General features: G+C 39.6%; 1 protein-coding gene across 1 annotated transcript in view; it reads left to right on the top strand.

Moving 5' to 3' along the window:
• GK5 (glycerol kinase 5) overlaps positions 1–17,017 on the top strand; it is a 77,012-nt gene that overhangs the window by 10,572 nt on the left and 49,423 nt on the right. The window contains exons 3-4 of the mRNA XM_021678731.2: positions 1,814–1,889; positions 12,793–12,886. Coding sequence (XP_021534406.2) covers positions 1,814–1,889; positions 12,793–12,886 — 170 coding nt within the window. The remainder of the gene's footprint in view (positions 1–1,813; positions 1,890–12,792; positions 12,887–17,017) is intronic.

Genomic DNA, 17,017 nt, shown 5'->3' on the forward strand with positions numbered 1-17,017 from the left:
TAAAAGATCTTTTACTTCATTTTTGTGGCTCAGTTGCTTCTCCTTCTTGCCTTTTTGGTTTGAAATACTTCAAAACTTACTTAAAAAGCTGCAAGAATAGTACATGGAACACCTGTTTGCCTTTCCCAGATTCAAACATGTTAAGCAGTGTTTACCATTCTTTACAAACTCTTTTTTTGACCCGGTTAAAAGGGTTGGTTTGACATAATAACCTGTTGTCCCTAAATACATCAGCTTTATCTCCAAAAGAAAGGAGAATTCTCTTATATAAACACACTGCACATATCACAGAGGAAATTTAGCATTAATACAGTAATATTTTCTAATACTTAATTTTCAATATTCCTCTTGTCTCAGTCATTAATCACTTTTTTCCAATCCAGAATGCATCCAAATGTGAGGCATTGCATTTAGCAATCAGTCTGTCTGGTCTTTATTTATTTATTTATTTATTTACTAGTCTCTTTTGATCTAGAGCACGTTATTCATGGTATTGACAGTTTTCAGAGGTATAGACCAGTTTATTAGACGGTTCTGCATTTTGCTGTTGTCTTGATTTATTTCCCCATGATTAGATTCAGGTTAAATATTTTGGGGAGGAGTACTGTACCGGGGGTGATTTGTCTTTCTTGGTGCTCAAATTGAAGTTGTACCTAATTTTCCTAGCGGGATAAATTACTCTTCTAAAAGAGCATCACAAAAAAATACTCCAGTAGCTATATTTTAAGAACTATGAGCCAGAGAGACCATTTTGTTTTCTTTTTTTTAAAGATTTTGTTTATTTATTTGACAGAGAGAGAGATAGCGAGAGAGAGAGAGAGAGAGCGCGCACAACCAGGGGGAGCAGCAGAGGGAGAGGGAGAAGCAGGCTCCCTGCTGAGCAAGGAACCAGACACAGATTGGATCCCAGGACCCTGGGATCATGACCTGAGCTGAAGGCAGACGCTTAACAGACTTAGCCACCCAGGGGCCCCAGAAAGACCATGTGTTTATTTGCATCTTAGCATCTGTTTGTTGGAAAATAAGATCTAAGCTTCAGTGATTATACTATTTTCCCTGGGAGTTTTCCTTTATTGTCATCAACCAGCTTCTATTATGGTATGGTGACCTTATTCCTATTCAGGAATAACAATTTGGGACAAGCAAGCTATGGCAAAAACCATAAGCAAGTCCAGCAAACAAAGGAAAGGAATGTTATTTTGTGGAAAAGGAGAAAGAGGTTGGGAAGGATTGTTTTTAACTATAGTCCATTGGAGAAAGGCAAGAGTTTGGGGTAATGATGGTTTTTCATTGGCTGGGGTAGTAGATTTATTATAGGAGATGCAAAGTACATCTTTTCCTGTTAGGACCTATAATTGCTGATTCTTTCCTGCTGAGGAGTCTTCTCTTGGGGTCTGTAATTGGTAGGTCTTCCTGTAATTGACCCAGTGGTATGGCCCTGACTACGTTTTAGAGAGGTTTCCCTTTATTAATTTTCATAGGTTGATCATTGAATTAAGATCAGTCTTTTAGTGTTATCAAGAAGAAAATACAATCCAACTTACTTTGAGTAGTGTTTGCTTTTTTTCTAACATTTAAAGCAAAAAGCCCATTTTGTTATTATTAGAATATGAACTTTTTCCCTTTAAGTGAGAAGTTACTACAAAGTCATCTTAGTAATGCTTCCTTCATTAGCTCCGATTATGTTACTAAATGCTAAACCCAGATGTTTTTCTTAAATATTATATTGGATGATTTATTTCCCATGCTGTAATATTGTAAAGAAAAACTTCACTGGCTTTTAAACATGTGTTTTACCTATCTTTATTTTTAGCTGCAGGAATAGAGATGAATCAAATTGTTGGTCTTGGCATTTCAACACAGAGAGCAACTTTTATTACGTGGAACAAGTAAGTGCATTGTGTGCTAAGCATTCTGTTGCTGGGTTCGTACCACAGTGAATATGTTGCTACGTTGCTGTGAAACCTTTTTGGAGAGTTTTAAATTGGTGAATTAATAGCAGTTTACTTGGATAAGAGAGATGAAAGTGGGCCTACTTTCTGGCATTGTAAAATACGCTCCCTGCATGTTATCTGGACTTGACTTACATAAAATGATAACAATAAAAAGTATTGTTACTGTCATTAAAATTCTCCATTCCTTTCTTTTGACATAAGTTAGTTTTTCAAATAAGCATGGATTGAAATCTTAAAAATTAGCTTATAACGAAAAAGATTCAGGAGAGCCTAACAAGTTTCATAAACACAATTCTATAATTACGGTTTATGTTTTCAGTCTACTCCAAATTTAGTATTTAAGTACCTACAGCATATGAGGTATGTGTAAATTAAACACAATTATAATGGCTACCATATAGTGAATATCTATGATATTTCAGGTTCTATTATCCTAACAAACAAACTTGTTATTTAGGTATTATGTCTTTTTTACAGAGAAAGAAACCAGGGCTCAGTGAGATAAGTAAGTGGTTCAAGGCCACTCAGTTAATAAATAGAGTCAAGGTTCCAGATTTGTTTTTTGACCCCAAACATGCTCTTTCTACTATGCCCGTATTGCCGTCAACATGAGTTTCTTTAAACTTTTTTTTAATATTTTATTTATTTATTTGAAAGAGAGAAAGAGAGAGTGAGAGAGAGCATGAGAATGGGGTGAGGGTTAGAGGGAGAAGCAGGCTGCCCGCTGAGCAGGGAGCCCGATGCGGGGCTGGATCCCGGCACTCCAGGATCATGCATGACCTGAGCCAAAGGCAGATGCTTAACTGACTGAGCCACCCAGGTTCCCCAACATGAGTTTCTTCAAAAACAATAACAACAACCACAAAACTCTATAAAATGTTTCTTTGTTACAAAGCACTAGACTCCAAAGGGCATCTTGAGCATGGGGCAGTGGGGAAGAAAAGTAGTAGATATAAGAAGTAGGGATAAGTGTAAGAAACCTAATTGGGCTGAATTCACAAGATCTTGGCCATTATTTCAGTATTAGGTTAGAGGAAGAAGTTTAACTTTACCAATATTTCTGGCCTTGATGTTTGGGGGGATATGATTGAAATTATAGAGAACATTAGAGGAGGAATGAGTTAGATGGTGATGAGGGTGGGTGGAAGGGAATATGATAAAAGTGTTTGGTTTGGGACATGTGAATGTGGAGATACCCCAAAGGTGGTTAGAATGTCTGTCTGGTTTAACTAAGGCATGACTCATTTCCTCTAGATAAGTGCTCTTTCTTTCAGGGCATATGTATCTCAGATGGTTGCCTGCATCTGCAGTCCCCCTCTGCCTTCCCCAGACTTCCCACCCAGTGTGTTGGGCATAGCAAGTCAGATGAAAGAAAAAAGGAACTAAAGTCATCTGTGTAGATGTAGTTTCTAAATAGTGGCGCCATTGACATTTTGGGCCAATGATTCCTTGTTGTTGGGGGCTATCCTGGGCATTGTAGGGTGTTTAGCAGCATCCCTGGTCTCTGCCCACCAGATACCAGCAGCACCCCACACCCCTAGTTCTTACAACCGAAACGTCTCCAGACATTGCCCAATGCCCCCTGGGGGACAGAATCACTCCCAGTTGAGAATTGTTGACGTAGACAGAGTCTGGAGAAATAGGTGCGTTCTCTGATAGAGATTATATGGATAGAAAAAAAAGAAGACTGAGGATTTGGACAATGAATATTCACCCCTCCCCCCACCTTAAAGGGGGTCAGAAAGCAAAAAGCTGGCATGATGGGACAAACACAAATCTGGGAAGTAGGTGGTATGGAAGTAGGGGCAAGGGAGTGTTCCTAGGGAAATAACCGACTGGAAGTGTTGTGTTTTGTTGGATTTGGAGATTAGGTCATTGACCACAGAGATTGTTTTCATCAAAACCTAGATAGCAGGTCATTCATGACAAGGAGGTCAGAATGTTAGGAAGCAAAGTTTTTATGTGGCAATAGGACCATATCTCACTTTTGGAAGAAATAGAGTCAGATTCCAAGACGGTTCACCTCCCTTACTGGTGGTGTTGTCCCTGTGAAAGGGTAAGATTTCTTCCTAAGACAATTGTGAGTTTTCTCCTTGGCTGTCCTTTTTTGAGATGTTTGTATTCTTTCGTGAGTCTTGGAAACTTTTTTTTAAAAAAGATTTTATTTATTTATGTGACAGAGAGAGACACAGCGAGAGAGGGAACACAAGCAGGGGGAGTGGGAGAGGGAGAAGCAGGCTTCCCGCCGAGCAGGGAGCCCGATGCGGGGCTCGATCCCAGGATCCTGGGATCATGACCTGAGCCAAACACAGACACTTAACGACTGAGCCACCCAGGCGCCCTGAGTCTTGGAAACTTTGCTTGTAGGAACTGAAATACTAGATCTTTTCCCAAAAAAAACCCCACACAAGGCTTTGTGCTTCTTTTACCTTAAAATAATGGGGTCCTAAAATAATGCTCCCCGAGTCCTGGTGAGCCGCTGGAGCACATAATGTTGGCAGATCTATGAGCTCTACAGCAAAGATCTGAGATGCAGCACTAAAGTGGCATGGCTCTGAGCCAGCAGGAAGTACTTCGTGCTCATTTTCTGGAGAAAGAGTGACGGACAGGACCCTGGCACAGTCTACTGTGCATTCTAGTCCCGGCCCGCACCTCCTCTACCCAGCTCACTGTTTCTTTCTCCTGCAGTCACGGCCGTAGTCCTGTTGTCTTGACCGTACAGACATTATTTTCTGGTTGTTGCTGTCAGGAAGTCTAAAACTCTGGACTTTGTTTTCGTTTTTCTCCTTCCCCCTCCTTTAGATGCCAGGAAGCTTGGTCTTTGCGTTTTCTTCATATTCTTCAGGTTAAAATTTTTTTTTCAATATATTTAATCAGTGGTGTGTTTAGCCTGCATCTTAAAATAACAAAATGATATCTCCTCCATTTTGGTTGTTTTAAATTCCTTTTGTCCTAAAATACCTGAGCTGTTTTGTTTCTTCAATCTCTGCATCTCTCAGGGAGGCTTCTGCCAGGTAACCTCAGATCAGGGTGTGTGCCAATTAGTAACATAAACTGGGAGTCATGCAAGCAAACTGAGATTCACTCAGTAACCATTTGAGGACTTACAGGGAGTAAGGCACTGTGCCGGCTGCTGAGCTGAATATGAAAATGAGTACGAATACCAGCCCTCAAGGAATTTACAGTCTCATAATACAAGTATATAAATGAGTCTGTGTTTCCACAGCACCAAATATATCTTTTATTGTAATACCTGATACTTGTGTTAATGGTTCTTACCAATTATGACACAAATATATTAAGAACCATGGAATGGCAGAATGTGTTAGAGAGGTTTAAGGCAACTCATTTATGATATTGTTATTGATGTTTTTCCTCCATTTCCCCTTTTATTGTTGACAGAGATAAAACAAACCCAAATCACTGCTAAGAGAGTATTAGAATATGTGCTACTTCTTGAGATCAGTATTCTAGATTGTCTTCCACCATGTTATGAACTAATGATGTCACTTTCCTCTTGTGATCTTCTCCCTGTCTTTGTTCTTCAGCTGTACTAGCATCTTAACACATCATGCTTCATCCTGTCTGAGAACCTTTGAACATGTAATATATTTTGTCAGGAGAGTTCGACCTCCTTGTTTGTTCCCACTGATCCTTCAGAGCTCAATTCTATTGTCATTTCTCAAAGAAGTCTTTCCTGACCCCTGCACTGCGCAAGGTGTCCCTGTTAAATATACTCATGTTGTTTCTCCTTCAGAGGACTTATTATCTGTAGTAAGCAAGCAATTGAGTAATTAAGTATTTCTTTGGTTTCTCTGGTAGAGAATATATTCATAGGGGCAAAGATGCCATATCCCTTTCTTCATAGCTATGTCCCCACCTCCTGGCACAAATTGCTGGGTAAGCATTTGATGAATCAGTGATTAAGAATCAGATTTAAGTATGTAAGTAGATGCTATTGTGTGTAGAATGGCATCAGAGAATCATATATGCATAGATTTCATTTCTGTCAGACACAGTCTGATAGTCCTCATTGATAGCAGCCTTCGTTTATCAAATACTTCTTTGGTGTCTGGGCTAGGGGGTGAGAATCTGAAAGTGAATAGACTGTGTCTTCAGGAGGCTCACAGTCCAGTGGGGGATACAGTGTGAGCCTAGATTGTTAGGGTGCAGGCTGGTAGACATCTGCCTAGTAGAACTGCTGTGTACCTGGTAATGAAGGAGCTGAAGAGGGGCACTGAATAGCTTAGAAGGCGGAATGAGGGAGTGATTTACAGAGTCATTTGTGCCAAGCGTTGTAGGATGAGTAGGAGTTTTCTAAGTAAGAATCAGCAGTACTGTGGAATTCAAGGGATAAAATAAGGAAGGCACCACTCCCAGGTGAATCCGGGTAGATAGTGGATTTGAGGGGAATGAGACTAAGTCTGAGAAATTTTTTTGAAGGCTATTGTTTATTCAGGTCTCTGCTTTCATATCTAAAAACACTCCTCGGGCGCCTGGGTGGCTCAGTTGGTTAAGCAACTGCCTTCGGCTCAGGTCATGATCCTGGAGTCCCTGGATCGAGTCCCGCATCGGGCTCCCTGCTCGGCGGGGAGTCTGCTTCTCCCTCTGACCCTCCCCACTCTCATGTGCTCTCTCTCATTCTCTCTCTCTCAAATAAATAAATAAAATCTTTAAAAAAATAAAAAATTAAAAAAAAATTAAAACACTCCTCACCCCCACTTACTCTATTCCTTTACCATGCCAGTGTTTCATAGCATGATCCTTACGTGAAATGATAGTTTTAATTACTCATTTGTTCCCCCCTCCCCCATTAAAGGGTAGACTACAGGGATGTTATGGAATCCCTTTGTAGATTTAGGATGACCCCTCTTCCCCCTAGTTTTTGGCTGAAGCAGCTAAAAGCTATCATTAACTCAGGTGTGGCACAGTGGAGGAAGAGGGGCAGCAGGTTTGGGTGGACGTGTTGCATTTGAGATGGCATGGAGCAAACTTGGGAGATCTGTGGAAGGTAGCTGTTTGTGAGGGGATGGAACTTAAGTGAACGTCTGGCCCTAGAGATGTAGTGAGGTGAATAGTCCTGTGGTGACTGCATTCATGGATGTGGGTCAGATTTGTTTTTAGAGAGAGCAGCTAGTTAAAAAGAGAAGGGGGCCAAGGATGTAACCCTCAGCAGGCCCCAGCATTTAAATGGCAGTCTAAGGAAGAAAAATCTGCAAAGGAAACTAAAAACATATACTTAGAGAGGTAGGAGGAGAAACAGCACAATGATATCATGGAAGCTTAGGAAAGTGACAGTTTTAGGTAGGAAGAAGTGATTGTTAGGAGTCAATATTGCAGAAAGGTCAAGTTAAATTGAAAAGGAGCCTGTAAATCTGGAAATTAGGAAAGCAATGGTTACCATAGTGAATGTAATTTTCATGAATGATTAGAAATCTAAATTGCATTTGAATTGTGTTCAGTTGAGGTAATGGGAGGTGATGAGGAAACACTGAAGGGGCTTAGTCAGGTGTGGGGGGCATCCTGGGTCAGGAGAGATGTTTTTGGTTCTGTTTCAAAGATGGGGAGATGTAAGCATGTGTAGAACAGAGAGTTGATGGAATATTGATGAAATGAAGTGATGGAAGAGTCGGGAAGCATGGGTATAGAGGGTACTTGGTGGAGCTGCCAGCCTGGGACGTGAGAGGAAAAGCTTTTCCTCTGACCCAAAAGAGAAGTGGAAGAAGTGGGGAGTTGAGGAAAGTCATTCCTGTGTTTTTACTTCCTTTGAGAAGCAGGTGGCCATGCTGGCCTAGGGCTTAAGAAATCTGGTGAAAATTAAGATGTGCCATTTGCGGGGCATGGGGAGGAAACTAATGAGGGACAAGAGAAAGACTTTATCGTTTTAAGTGACTCTGAGAATGTAGCCAAGGTTATATTGTATATATATGGATTGGTATCAGTTCACAAGATTCTGGCATTGAAGTAGACACAGAAGAAAGCTGGAATGATCCCAGGTTAGGTGTTGGAAAGGTAGATGGTTAACTTGAAAGGGAAGAGGTAAAGAGTGACATTGTGCAGAATAGTGGAGAAGGAATCTGTGAGGGTTGGTCAAAGCAAGCACTGAGTTGGAAAGAGAGGTTGTAGTAAACTGTTTCAGAACTCTAGAACCTGATCAGGCCTTATAACAACTAGGGGATACTGGATGAAGGTAGAGGCTACTATTTTCAGGTAAGTGGTGTGTGCAAACTGGCAATCATCCTTTACTCCTCAGCCCTGCTTCGGGTGTGAGGAAAGCAGCTCGCATTCCTGGAGTGAGTAGCTGGTGCCAGGGCAGGCAGACGGGACATTGTCCTACAAAAATTTGAGTGTGTATGCTCTGGTGGATTTGATCGTGCCCTACAGGACTGGCACAGATGCTTACCTATATTCCGGCCCTCTCAGTTGCAGTCACTTTCTTAAGCTGTATCTGTTGGAAGACTTAAAGGGCCAGTACCTTTGGGGGGTTTTTTAGAGCCAGACATTTAAGAAAATCTTTGTCAGGTCACTAGCTGATCACAGAGGTAACAGAAGTTGCAGAAACTTCGGAGACCACACATAACAAGGAATACACACTTTGCAAAAATAGTTTGAAAAAGTCACAAGCTGGCAACTCCAACCCTCAACAAAGAAAAATCAGCAATCCCTGAGGAGTGGGAAAATCAGATTTCTAGAGTTATCACATTTGTTTTCAAAGGCATAAGTTTTAAACATCTCACTGACTGAAGAAATTAGTCACAATTTAAGGAACATATTCGATGAATTAATCTGTTAAAAACTAAAATTACACATTAAGATATAAAATTGCACAATATAAATAGTATAATTTAAACCTATATGATTCAGGATTCATGACATTTCCTCATAACCACTTTCAACTCCTTAATTACTGCCTCTTTCCTATAAACAGCACCTCTCAGTTCTCAGCCTTATAAGTTATTAAGCAAGGTGCATTTTTATTTTTATTTTTACTTTTTTATTTTTTTTTTAAAGATTTTATTTACTTATTTGAGAGAGAGAGAGAGATAGCAAGAGAGAGCACGAGAAGGAGGGAGAGGAAGAAGCAGGCTCCCTGCTTAGCATGGAGCCCGATGCGGGACTCCATCCCAGGACCCTAGGATCACGACCTGAGCCAAAGGCAGACGCTTAACTGACTGAGCCACCCAGGCACCCCAAGGTGCATTTTTATATATTAAACTAACAAAAAGAAAAATCAGTCTGGGTGAGATTATGGCAGAAGTGTTTCACTTATGCCTTACTATCTTATTTTATAATATATTTGTTTTCATATAAAATTAATGTCTCCAAATAGTTATCAAGTATATCCAATGCTCCAGACACTCCCCAAAGCACCATCTGATATAGGCACTGTAGCTGAGAAGGCATTAAAAGTATTATAGTAGTCAATATGCAGTATTGGTTATAACATCAAATATTTCAGGTTTGGCCACATATGAGGAGCTGGAAAATTGTCTTACCTTTTGACTCAGTAATCTCACACTTAGGAGTGAGGGAGATTTGGGGGAAATAGCCCAACAGAAGCAACAGCATGCACGTCCAAATTTGGCCTTAGGACATAGGGTCACTGCGGATGTAATTACTTAAATTAGGATGAGGTCATAATCAGTAGGGTGGATTTGTAATTCAGTATGACTAGTGTCCTCATACAAAGATGGCCACATGAAGACAGACACACAAAGAATGCCCTGTGGAGGAGGAGGAGGGTCGGAGTGATGCACCTATGAGTCAAGGAATGCCAAAGATTGCTGCAGACCACCAGAAACTTAGGATGAGGCAAGGAAGGATTCCCTTACAGGTTTCAGAGGGAGTTGGCCCTGGCAACACCACGATTTTGGATGTCTAGCCTCCAGAACTATGAGACAATAAACTGCTATTGTCTTAAGCCACATAGTCTGTGGTGCTTTGTTATGTCAGCCTAAGGAAACAAATACAAAGGTCAATTGATTTTTGACAAGGCTGCCAAGACCAGGCAATGCAGAAAGAACCATCTTTTCAACAAATGATGCTGAGAAAACTGGATGTCCATATGCAAAATATGCATGTGGACCCTTACCTTACATCATATACAAAAATCAACTTAAAAAATGAATTGAAGACTAAATTTAAAAGATAAGGATACAAAACTCTTTTTTTGTGTGTGAAGATTTTATTTATTTATTTATTTGAGAGAGACACAGCGAGAGAGAGAACATGAGCAGAGGGAGTGGGAGAGGGAGAAGCAGGCTTCCTGCTGAGCAGGGAGCCCGATGCGGGGCTCGATCCCAGGACCCTGGGACCATGACCTGAGCTGAAGGCAGACGCTTAACGACTGAGCCACCCATGTGCCCAAGACTGTGAAACTCTTAGAAGAAAGCATACAGGAAAATTTTCATGGCTGTGGATGTAGGATTGATTTCTTAAATGGCACCAAAAGCACAGCTAACAAAATGAAACAAAAATAGATAAATTGAACTTCATCAATATCAGAAACTTATATGCATCAGAAAACACTATTAAGATATTTTCATATTTTTGACAATTAATTTTTCTTTAATTTTCTTTTTTTTTAAAGATTTTATTTATTTATCTGACAGAGAGAGACAGCAAGAGAAAGAACACAAGCAGGGGGAGTGGGAGAGGGAGAAGCAGGCTTCCTGTGGAGCAGGGAGCCCGATGTGGGGCTCGATCCCAGGACCCTGGGATCATGACCTGAGCCGAAGGCAGACGCTTAATGAATGAGCCACCCAGGCGCCCCTTCTTTAATTTTCTTAACTACTGAATTCCCCAAAGTATAAAAATTGCCCTAAATTTAATCATAAATAACAAGAAATAAAGCCATGTTGAAATTATTTTGACAGAATGTGCAACTTGCATTTTAAAAATGTGTCTGAAAAAATTTATAGTCATCGATATCATAAATGTGCTGTAAGATTTCTGGAAACTGACTGCAGCATGTAATATGGAAGGCGTGTATCTTGGTGTGCATCTTGGTGTGTTTGGTTTGTAATTTCATCTATAGGAAAATAGGAAAATCATTTCTCTGATTTGTACTAATAATAATGGTGACGGTTTGGATCACTGAAGGAAAAAGAAGTAAAACGTTCATGATGTAGGTGAATGCTGTGATTCTCATTAATAGAGGTGAAAAATGGGGGGAGGGAGGACACGATGAAGAGAGTAAAAAGAAAAACTCACATAATGGTAGAAAATATTTATTTGCAAGTCATGTATTTGATAAAGAATTAATATTTAGAATATATAAAGAACTCCTACAACTCAACAGCAAAAAACCAAATAACCCAATTCATAAATGGACAGAGGACTGGAATAATATACAAATAGTCAATAAGCACATGGAAAGATGTACAATATCATTAGCCATTGGGGAAACACATATCAAAACCACAATGAGGTATCACTTCACACCCACCAGGATGGCTGTAATTTAAAAAATGGAGAATTACAGGTGTTGGTGAGGATGTGGAAACACTGGAACTCTTGTATACTGGTGGTGGGGATGTAAAATGGTGCAGCCAACTGTGGGAAAAAGTTCGGCAGTTCTTCAAAAAGTAGACTTACCACGTGACCCAGCAATTCTGATCCTAAGTATATGCCCAAAGGGACTGGAAACAGGGACTCAGACAGGTACAGCAGTGTTTATAGCAGCATTATTCACAGTGGCAAGAAGCTGGAAACAACCCAAATGTTAGGAAATAATGGTAATGGTAACATAGAACATTGTGAACTGTACTTAATGCTACTGAACTGTGCACTTCAACATGCTTAAAATGGCAAATTTCACGTTATGTATATTTTACCACAATTTTCAAAAAGAGAGAGAAGTCAAGGGGTAGAGAGTATGATAGGTCATGGGATGCAGGAAAGGAAGGAAGCCTGGGAGAGGTTGGTAGGAAGAATAGGGAATGTTTGAGGGATTAAAGGCTGCAGTGAGGTTGAAGGGAAGGCATTTAGAGAGTAAAATTGAGAGAACTGGAATAATGGCAAGAGGTGTTGACTAATATATTGGAATGTTAGAATTTCAGGAGTAGAATGTTTCCAGGTTCGTAAAGTTGAGGACATGCCCTTGAGTGTGGACTGCTTAAGAAGTGTGGAAAAGGACAGTCTACAGAATTGAACATGGTGAACCCACACAGGAGGGCACCTGGAAACAGGGTAGAAAGCAAGTCTGAGTTGGATGTTGAAGATTAGTAGATGTCTGTGGTCGAATCTGCAGGAGCCAAAAAGGGAAACGATTTATTTCTACTATATTTCTTAGTTCTGTACTTATATTGCAATGTTGACCCAGAGATTGTTGAATTTCTTTTTATTGGACACATTTTGATAAGCCTGGTAGGTTGCCAGTGGCTAAGCCAGTCATAAAGTTGAGAGATGTAGAAATAGGTTTAGGCAATATTTCAGCTCTTCTGTAGGTACAGAGGTTTTGGTTTGATTGTGTGTATCAGGTACAACGAAGGGGGAAAGCATTGGCTTCTTGTTTTTTAAAGTGTAAAAGCATGTCTTTAAAGGCCTTTTCATTAAATTTGTTTTGTTTTAGAAGTGTGCACATTGTACTGCTTTAAAAAGTATATATTTTCCGTTAGAATTTGGTCTAGAATTTCATCCTATGCATCATATTATAATTGTTACAAAATGTATTCAATTTATAAAATAAAAAGTCATTCAGCAAGCCCCATCTAATTAAATCATACTTTGAGATTCCAGTATGCCTCTAATTTTGTTTTCTGTTATGGCAGATCTTTTATTTAGTATAGCCTCTGATTTATAGTGAGTCTCAAAATACTGTTTCTGTCATTCTTAGGAAAACGGGAAATCATTTTCACAACTTCATTAGTTGGCAAGACCTAAGAGCTGTTGAACTTATAAAGTCTTGGAATAATTCCCTCATAATGAAGGTAATCTTTTTCTTATCTTCTGTGGTTTGGATGTTACTATTTTCCCTGTAGATGTCCCTTAACTGTAGGCTTAAGTGTATAATCTCCCACCTGTATTGTTTCAGGACGTTGAGAAGAGAATACACATACGCACGCTCCTCACATCAGTGAAACTCCATAATAGTCACCCAAAAGCATATGAGGTAGACTCAAGTACTTAATTAATTACACTTCAGGAAACCCTGAGGAGGTTTAGGATGGCCCAGATGTTCTCACGAGAGTGAGATAATTCATGTTGCCATTCTTGGAGAAATAGACAAGATGCAGACTATGTCCAGAAAAAATACAGAAATGTCCAAATTTCATCCTCTTTTGTTATAAATAAAGTGGAGAATGGATATCGAGATGGATAACTAGCAGACTGCCATGAGCTCTTAACCTGATGCCTACCACAGTGGTCGCAAATGACAAAGCTGATGACCATGACGATGACAGCAGTGGTGGTGGCAGTGTACGTGTGGGATTGCTCAGTCAGAGGGTAAGACAATTTTCTAAACGTGGCCAAACCTGCAATGTGTGATGTTATAATCAACACTGCGCATTCCCTGTTGCATATTGCAATAGTACGTGTTCGGATGCCGCACAGCTAAATGCCTCATCAGCATAGAGTGCCTGTGGCAGATGGTGCTTCAGGGAGTATCTGGAGCATCGGTTTTACTCCAAAACTATTTGGAGACATTAATTTTAGATGAAAACAAACATGAAGATATTATGGAATATATGCATGAGTGGAAGACACTTTTGCCATAATCTCACCCACATTGGTTTTTCTTTTGTTAGTTTAATATATGAAAATGCACCTTGCTTTAATAACTCGTAAGGCTGAGAACTGAGAGGTGCTGTTTACAGGAAAGAGAAATTAAGGAGTCAAAAATAATTATAAGGAAATGTCATGAACTTTGAATGGTATAATTTAAAATTATACTATTTATAATGTGTAATTCTGTATCTTAATGGATAATTTTAGTTTTTAATAAGTCAATTCATCAAACATTTCTTAGGTTAGTCAGTGAGGTATTCAAAACTTTTATTCCTTTAAAAATAAGTTTTGACTTTGAAAACATTTACTTCTGTAGGACAAACCCCAAGTCTCAAATGTAAAACTGACTTCAAGCACAAAACTCGGCCTTTAAAGCACTTCATCTACTTGATATTGAGCATGCACATGATGTAAGCTTTGGCTTCTCTTAGGAGAAAAATGTACACAGACTCTTGGAGTTTAGCACATATGATTCCAGGACCTGTCTTGACACTGAGAGAACCGTTCCTACTCTGCACTCATCCTATACTGGATGCTTTTTTTCTTTTTTAAGGATTTTATTTTCAAGTAATCTCTACATAGGGCTCAAACTTACAACCCCAAGATCAATAGTTGCATGCTCTACCGTCTGAGCCAGCCAGGTACCCCTATGCTGGATGCTCATGGGTTAGTGATTGAGGCTCATGGAAATGTTGAAGGTGTATATGCCAGAGATGAAACCAAAGTCATTCATTTAGCCAGTGCTAGCTCCAAGCAAACTGGTGAAGTATTTGATGTGTGTTGGCAGTCTCCTGGCACCATTGTTCTCCTCCAGTTCTTCCAGCACCCATGCTTCCTCTCACTCTTGTTCTGATTCTTTCTTAATGGTTGCTAAGGCTTCTCTTTGCTTTTAGCATAAAATCCCAACTCCTTACCATGGATTGGCCCTGTCTACAGCTCTGACCACTTCCCAGACCCTTCCTCCCTGAAGCTGCTAAGGATTCAGCTCCAGCTTTGCCAGGGTGGTTTTGTTCTTACAGCACCGAAGCTCTCTCTTACCTTAAGGCCTTCGTACCCTCAAGGGGCTCTCTCCGCCATCATGACTGGATTCTTCTCATCTTCCCGGGTGCAGCTCATATGCCATCTCCTCTGTGTGAGCCCTTTCCTGCCATCCCATTTATAGAGTAGCGTGTCCGCACTTCTCAATCCAGTCTCTACCATACTGTCCTTTCTTTCACAGGACTTAGAACATTTCAAAGATTTTGAGACATACATTTTTTTTAATTGAAATTTTAATTGAGATAATTATAGATTCACATGCAGTTGTAAGAAATAATACAGGGATCCCTTATAGGCTTTGCAGTTTCTCTCAATGGTAACATTTTACAAAACTATACTATACTGTCACAACCAGGATATTGACATTAATACAATCTATAGATCTTATTCAGATTTCCCCAGTTTTACTTGTACTTGCGTGTGTGTGTGTTATAATTTCTGTACAGTTTTTTTCCTATGTTCATGTATCCACCACCAGAATCAAGACGCTGAATAGTACCTTCATTACGAGGGTCCCTCATGTTGCTCTTTCATAACCACATCCTCTCTCTTCTGTGCACTCCCCATGCTCTTCCCATCCCTTGCTCCTTGCAACCACTGATCTGTCCTCCATTAAATATTTTTTCTCACTTCAAAAATATTATATAAGTAGAGTGATGCAGTATAAAACCTTTTGGGGTTTGCTTTTTTCACTTAGTATAATTCCCTGGAGAATCCAAGTTGTACGAGTATCAATAGCTTGTTTCTTTTTATTGCTGAGTTGTATTCAGTGGTACATATGCATCACCTGTTTAAGGACATCTGTGCAAATTCCAGTTTTTGGCTATTACAAATAGAGCTGTTTTGAAAATCTGTGTACAGAATTTTATGTGAACATAAGTTTTCATTTCTCTAGGATAATACCCCAGGGGTACAATTAATTGCTAGGTCAAATGGTAATTGCATATTTTGTTTTATAAGAAACTGTCAGTCTTTTTCCAGAGTAGCTGCATCATTTACATTCTCACCAGCAATGTATGAATTATAAGACATACATTTCTTTTTTCCAATTTCAAAAGGGTGATTTTTTAAGAAGGATTTTTTTGTTTGTTTGTTTGGGTTTTTTTAGGGTGGTTTTTTTTTTTTTTAAAGGATTTAGTTTTAAGTATCTCTCCACCCAGTGTGGGGCATGAACTCACAACCCCAAGATCAAGAGTTGCGTGCTCTACCGACTGAGCCAGCCAGGCACCCCAAGCAGGATGTATTTTTTTTTTTTTTAAAGATTTTATTTATTTATTCATGAGAGACAGAGAGAGAGAGAGAGAGAGAAGCAGGCTCCCAAGGAGCAGGGAGCCCGATGCGGGACTCGATCCCAGGACCCTGGGATCATGACCTGAGCCGAAGGCAGACGCTTAACCATCTGAGCCACCCAGGCGCCCGCAGGATGTATTTTTAACCATTAATTTTTTTAAATCATTTTAACCATCAATTATATCTTAGCATTATATCACAATTTAAATAGCAGGATTTCTTTCCTTTTTTTGGTGGCACATTTAATATTGGTTTATTTTACATTCATTGTCTTTTTAGATTATTTCACTTATTGACTTGATTACTTGTCTGTCTCTTCCCACTAGAATGTAAATTTCAAGAAGGCAGAGATTCTGCCTATATTGTTCATTCTGCTTTCTCAAGGCCTAGCACAGTCCTTGGTACATAGAAGGTACTCAATAAATATTTGTTTTTGTTTTTGTTTTTGTTTTTTTAAAGATTTTATTTATTTATTTATTTGAGAGAGAGAGAGAAACAGCATGAGAGGGGAGAGGGTCAGAGGGAGAAGCAGGCTCCCCGCTGAGCCGGGAGCCCGATGTGGGACTCGATCCCAGGACTCTGGGACCATGACCTGAGCCGAAGGCATTCGCTTAACCAACTGAGCCACCCAGGCGCCCTCAATAAATATTTGTTAAATGTAAAAACAAAATGTTAATTGTTCATATGTTGATTAAAAGTGCAGGTGTAAGAACTCTTCATACTTTTTGTATGCCTCCCCCAGGTATCTGTATTTTAATAGAAGATCACTGAAGGATATTAAATGTAATTTTTTTAATAGAAGAAAGTATAGTGTTCTTAGGAAGGAAGAACCTCTTTCAGTTTGAAGCATTCTTATCATATAACACAGCAGAAGGATTATGGGTGGTCATTTTATATACTTTCAGAAACTCTTATTTTTTAATAAACAGTGCAAAATATAAAGAAACACAGAAGGTTTGAAGGGTATAAACTTCCAGTTATAAGATGAATAAGGTCTGAGGATC

Source organism: Neomonachus schauinslandi, chromosome 1 (genome assembly GCF_002201575.2).
Source record: "Neomonachus schauinslandi chromosome 1, ASM220157v2, whole genome shotgun sequence".
Lineage (NCBI taxonomy): Eukaryota > Metazoa > Chordata > Mammalia > Carnivora > Phocidae > Neomonachus > Neomonachus schauinslandi.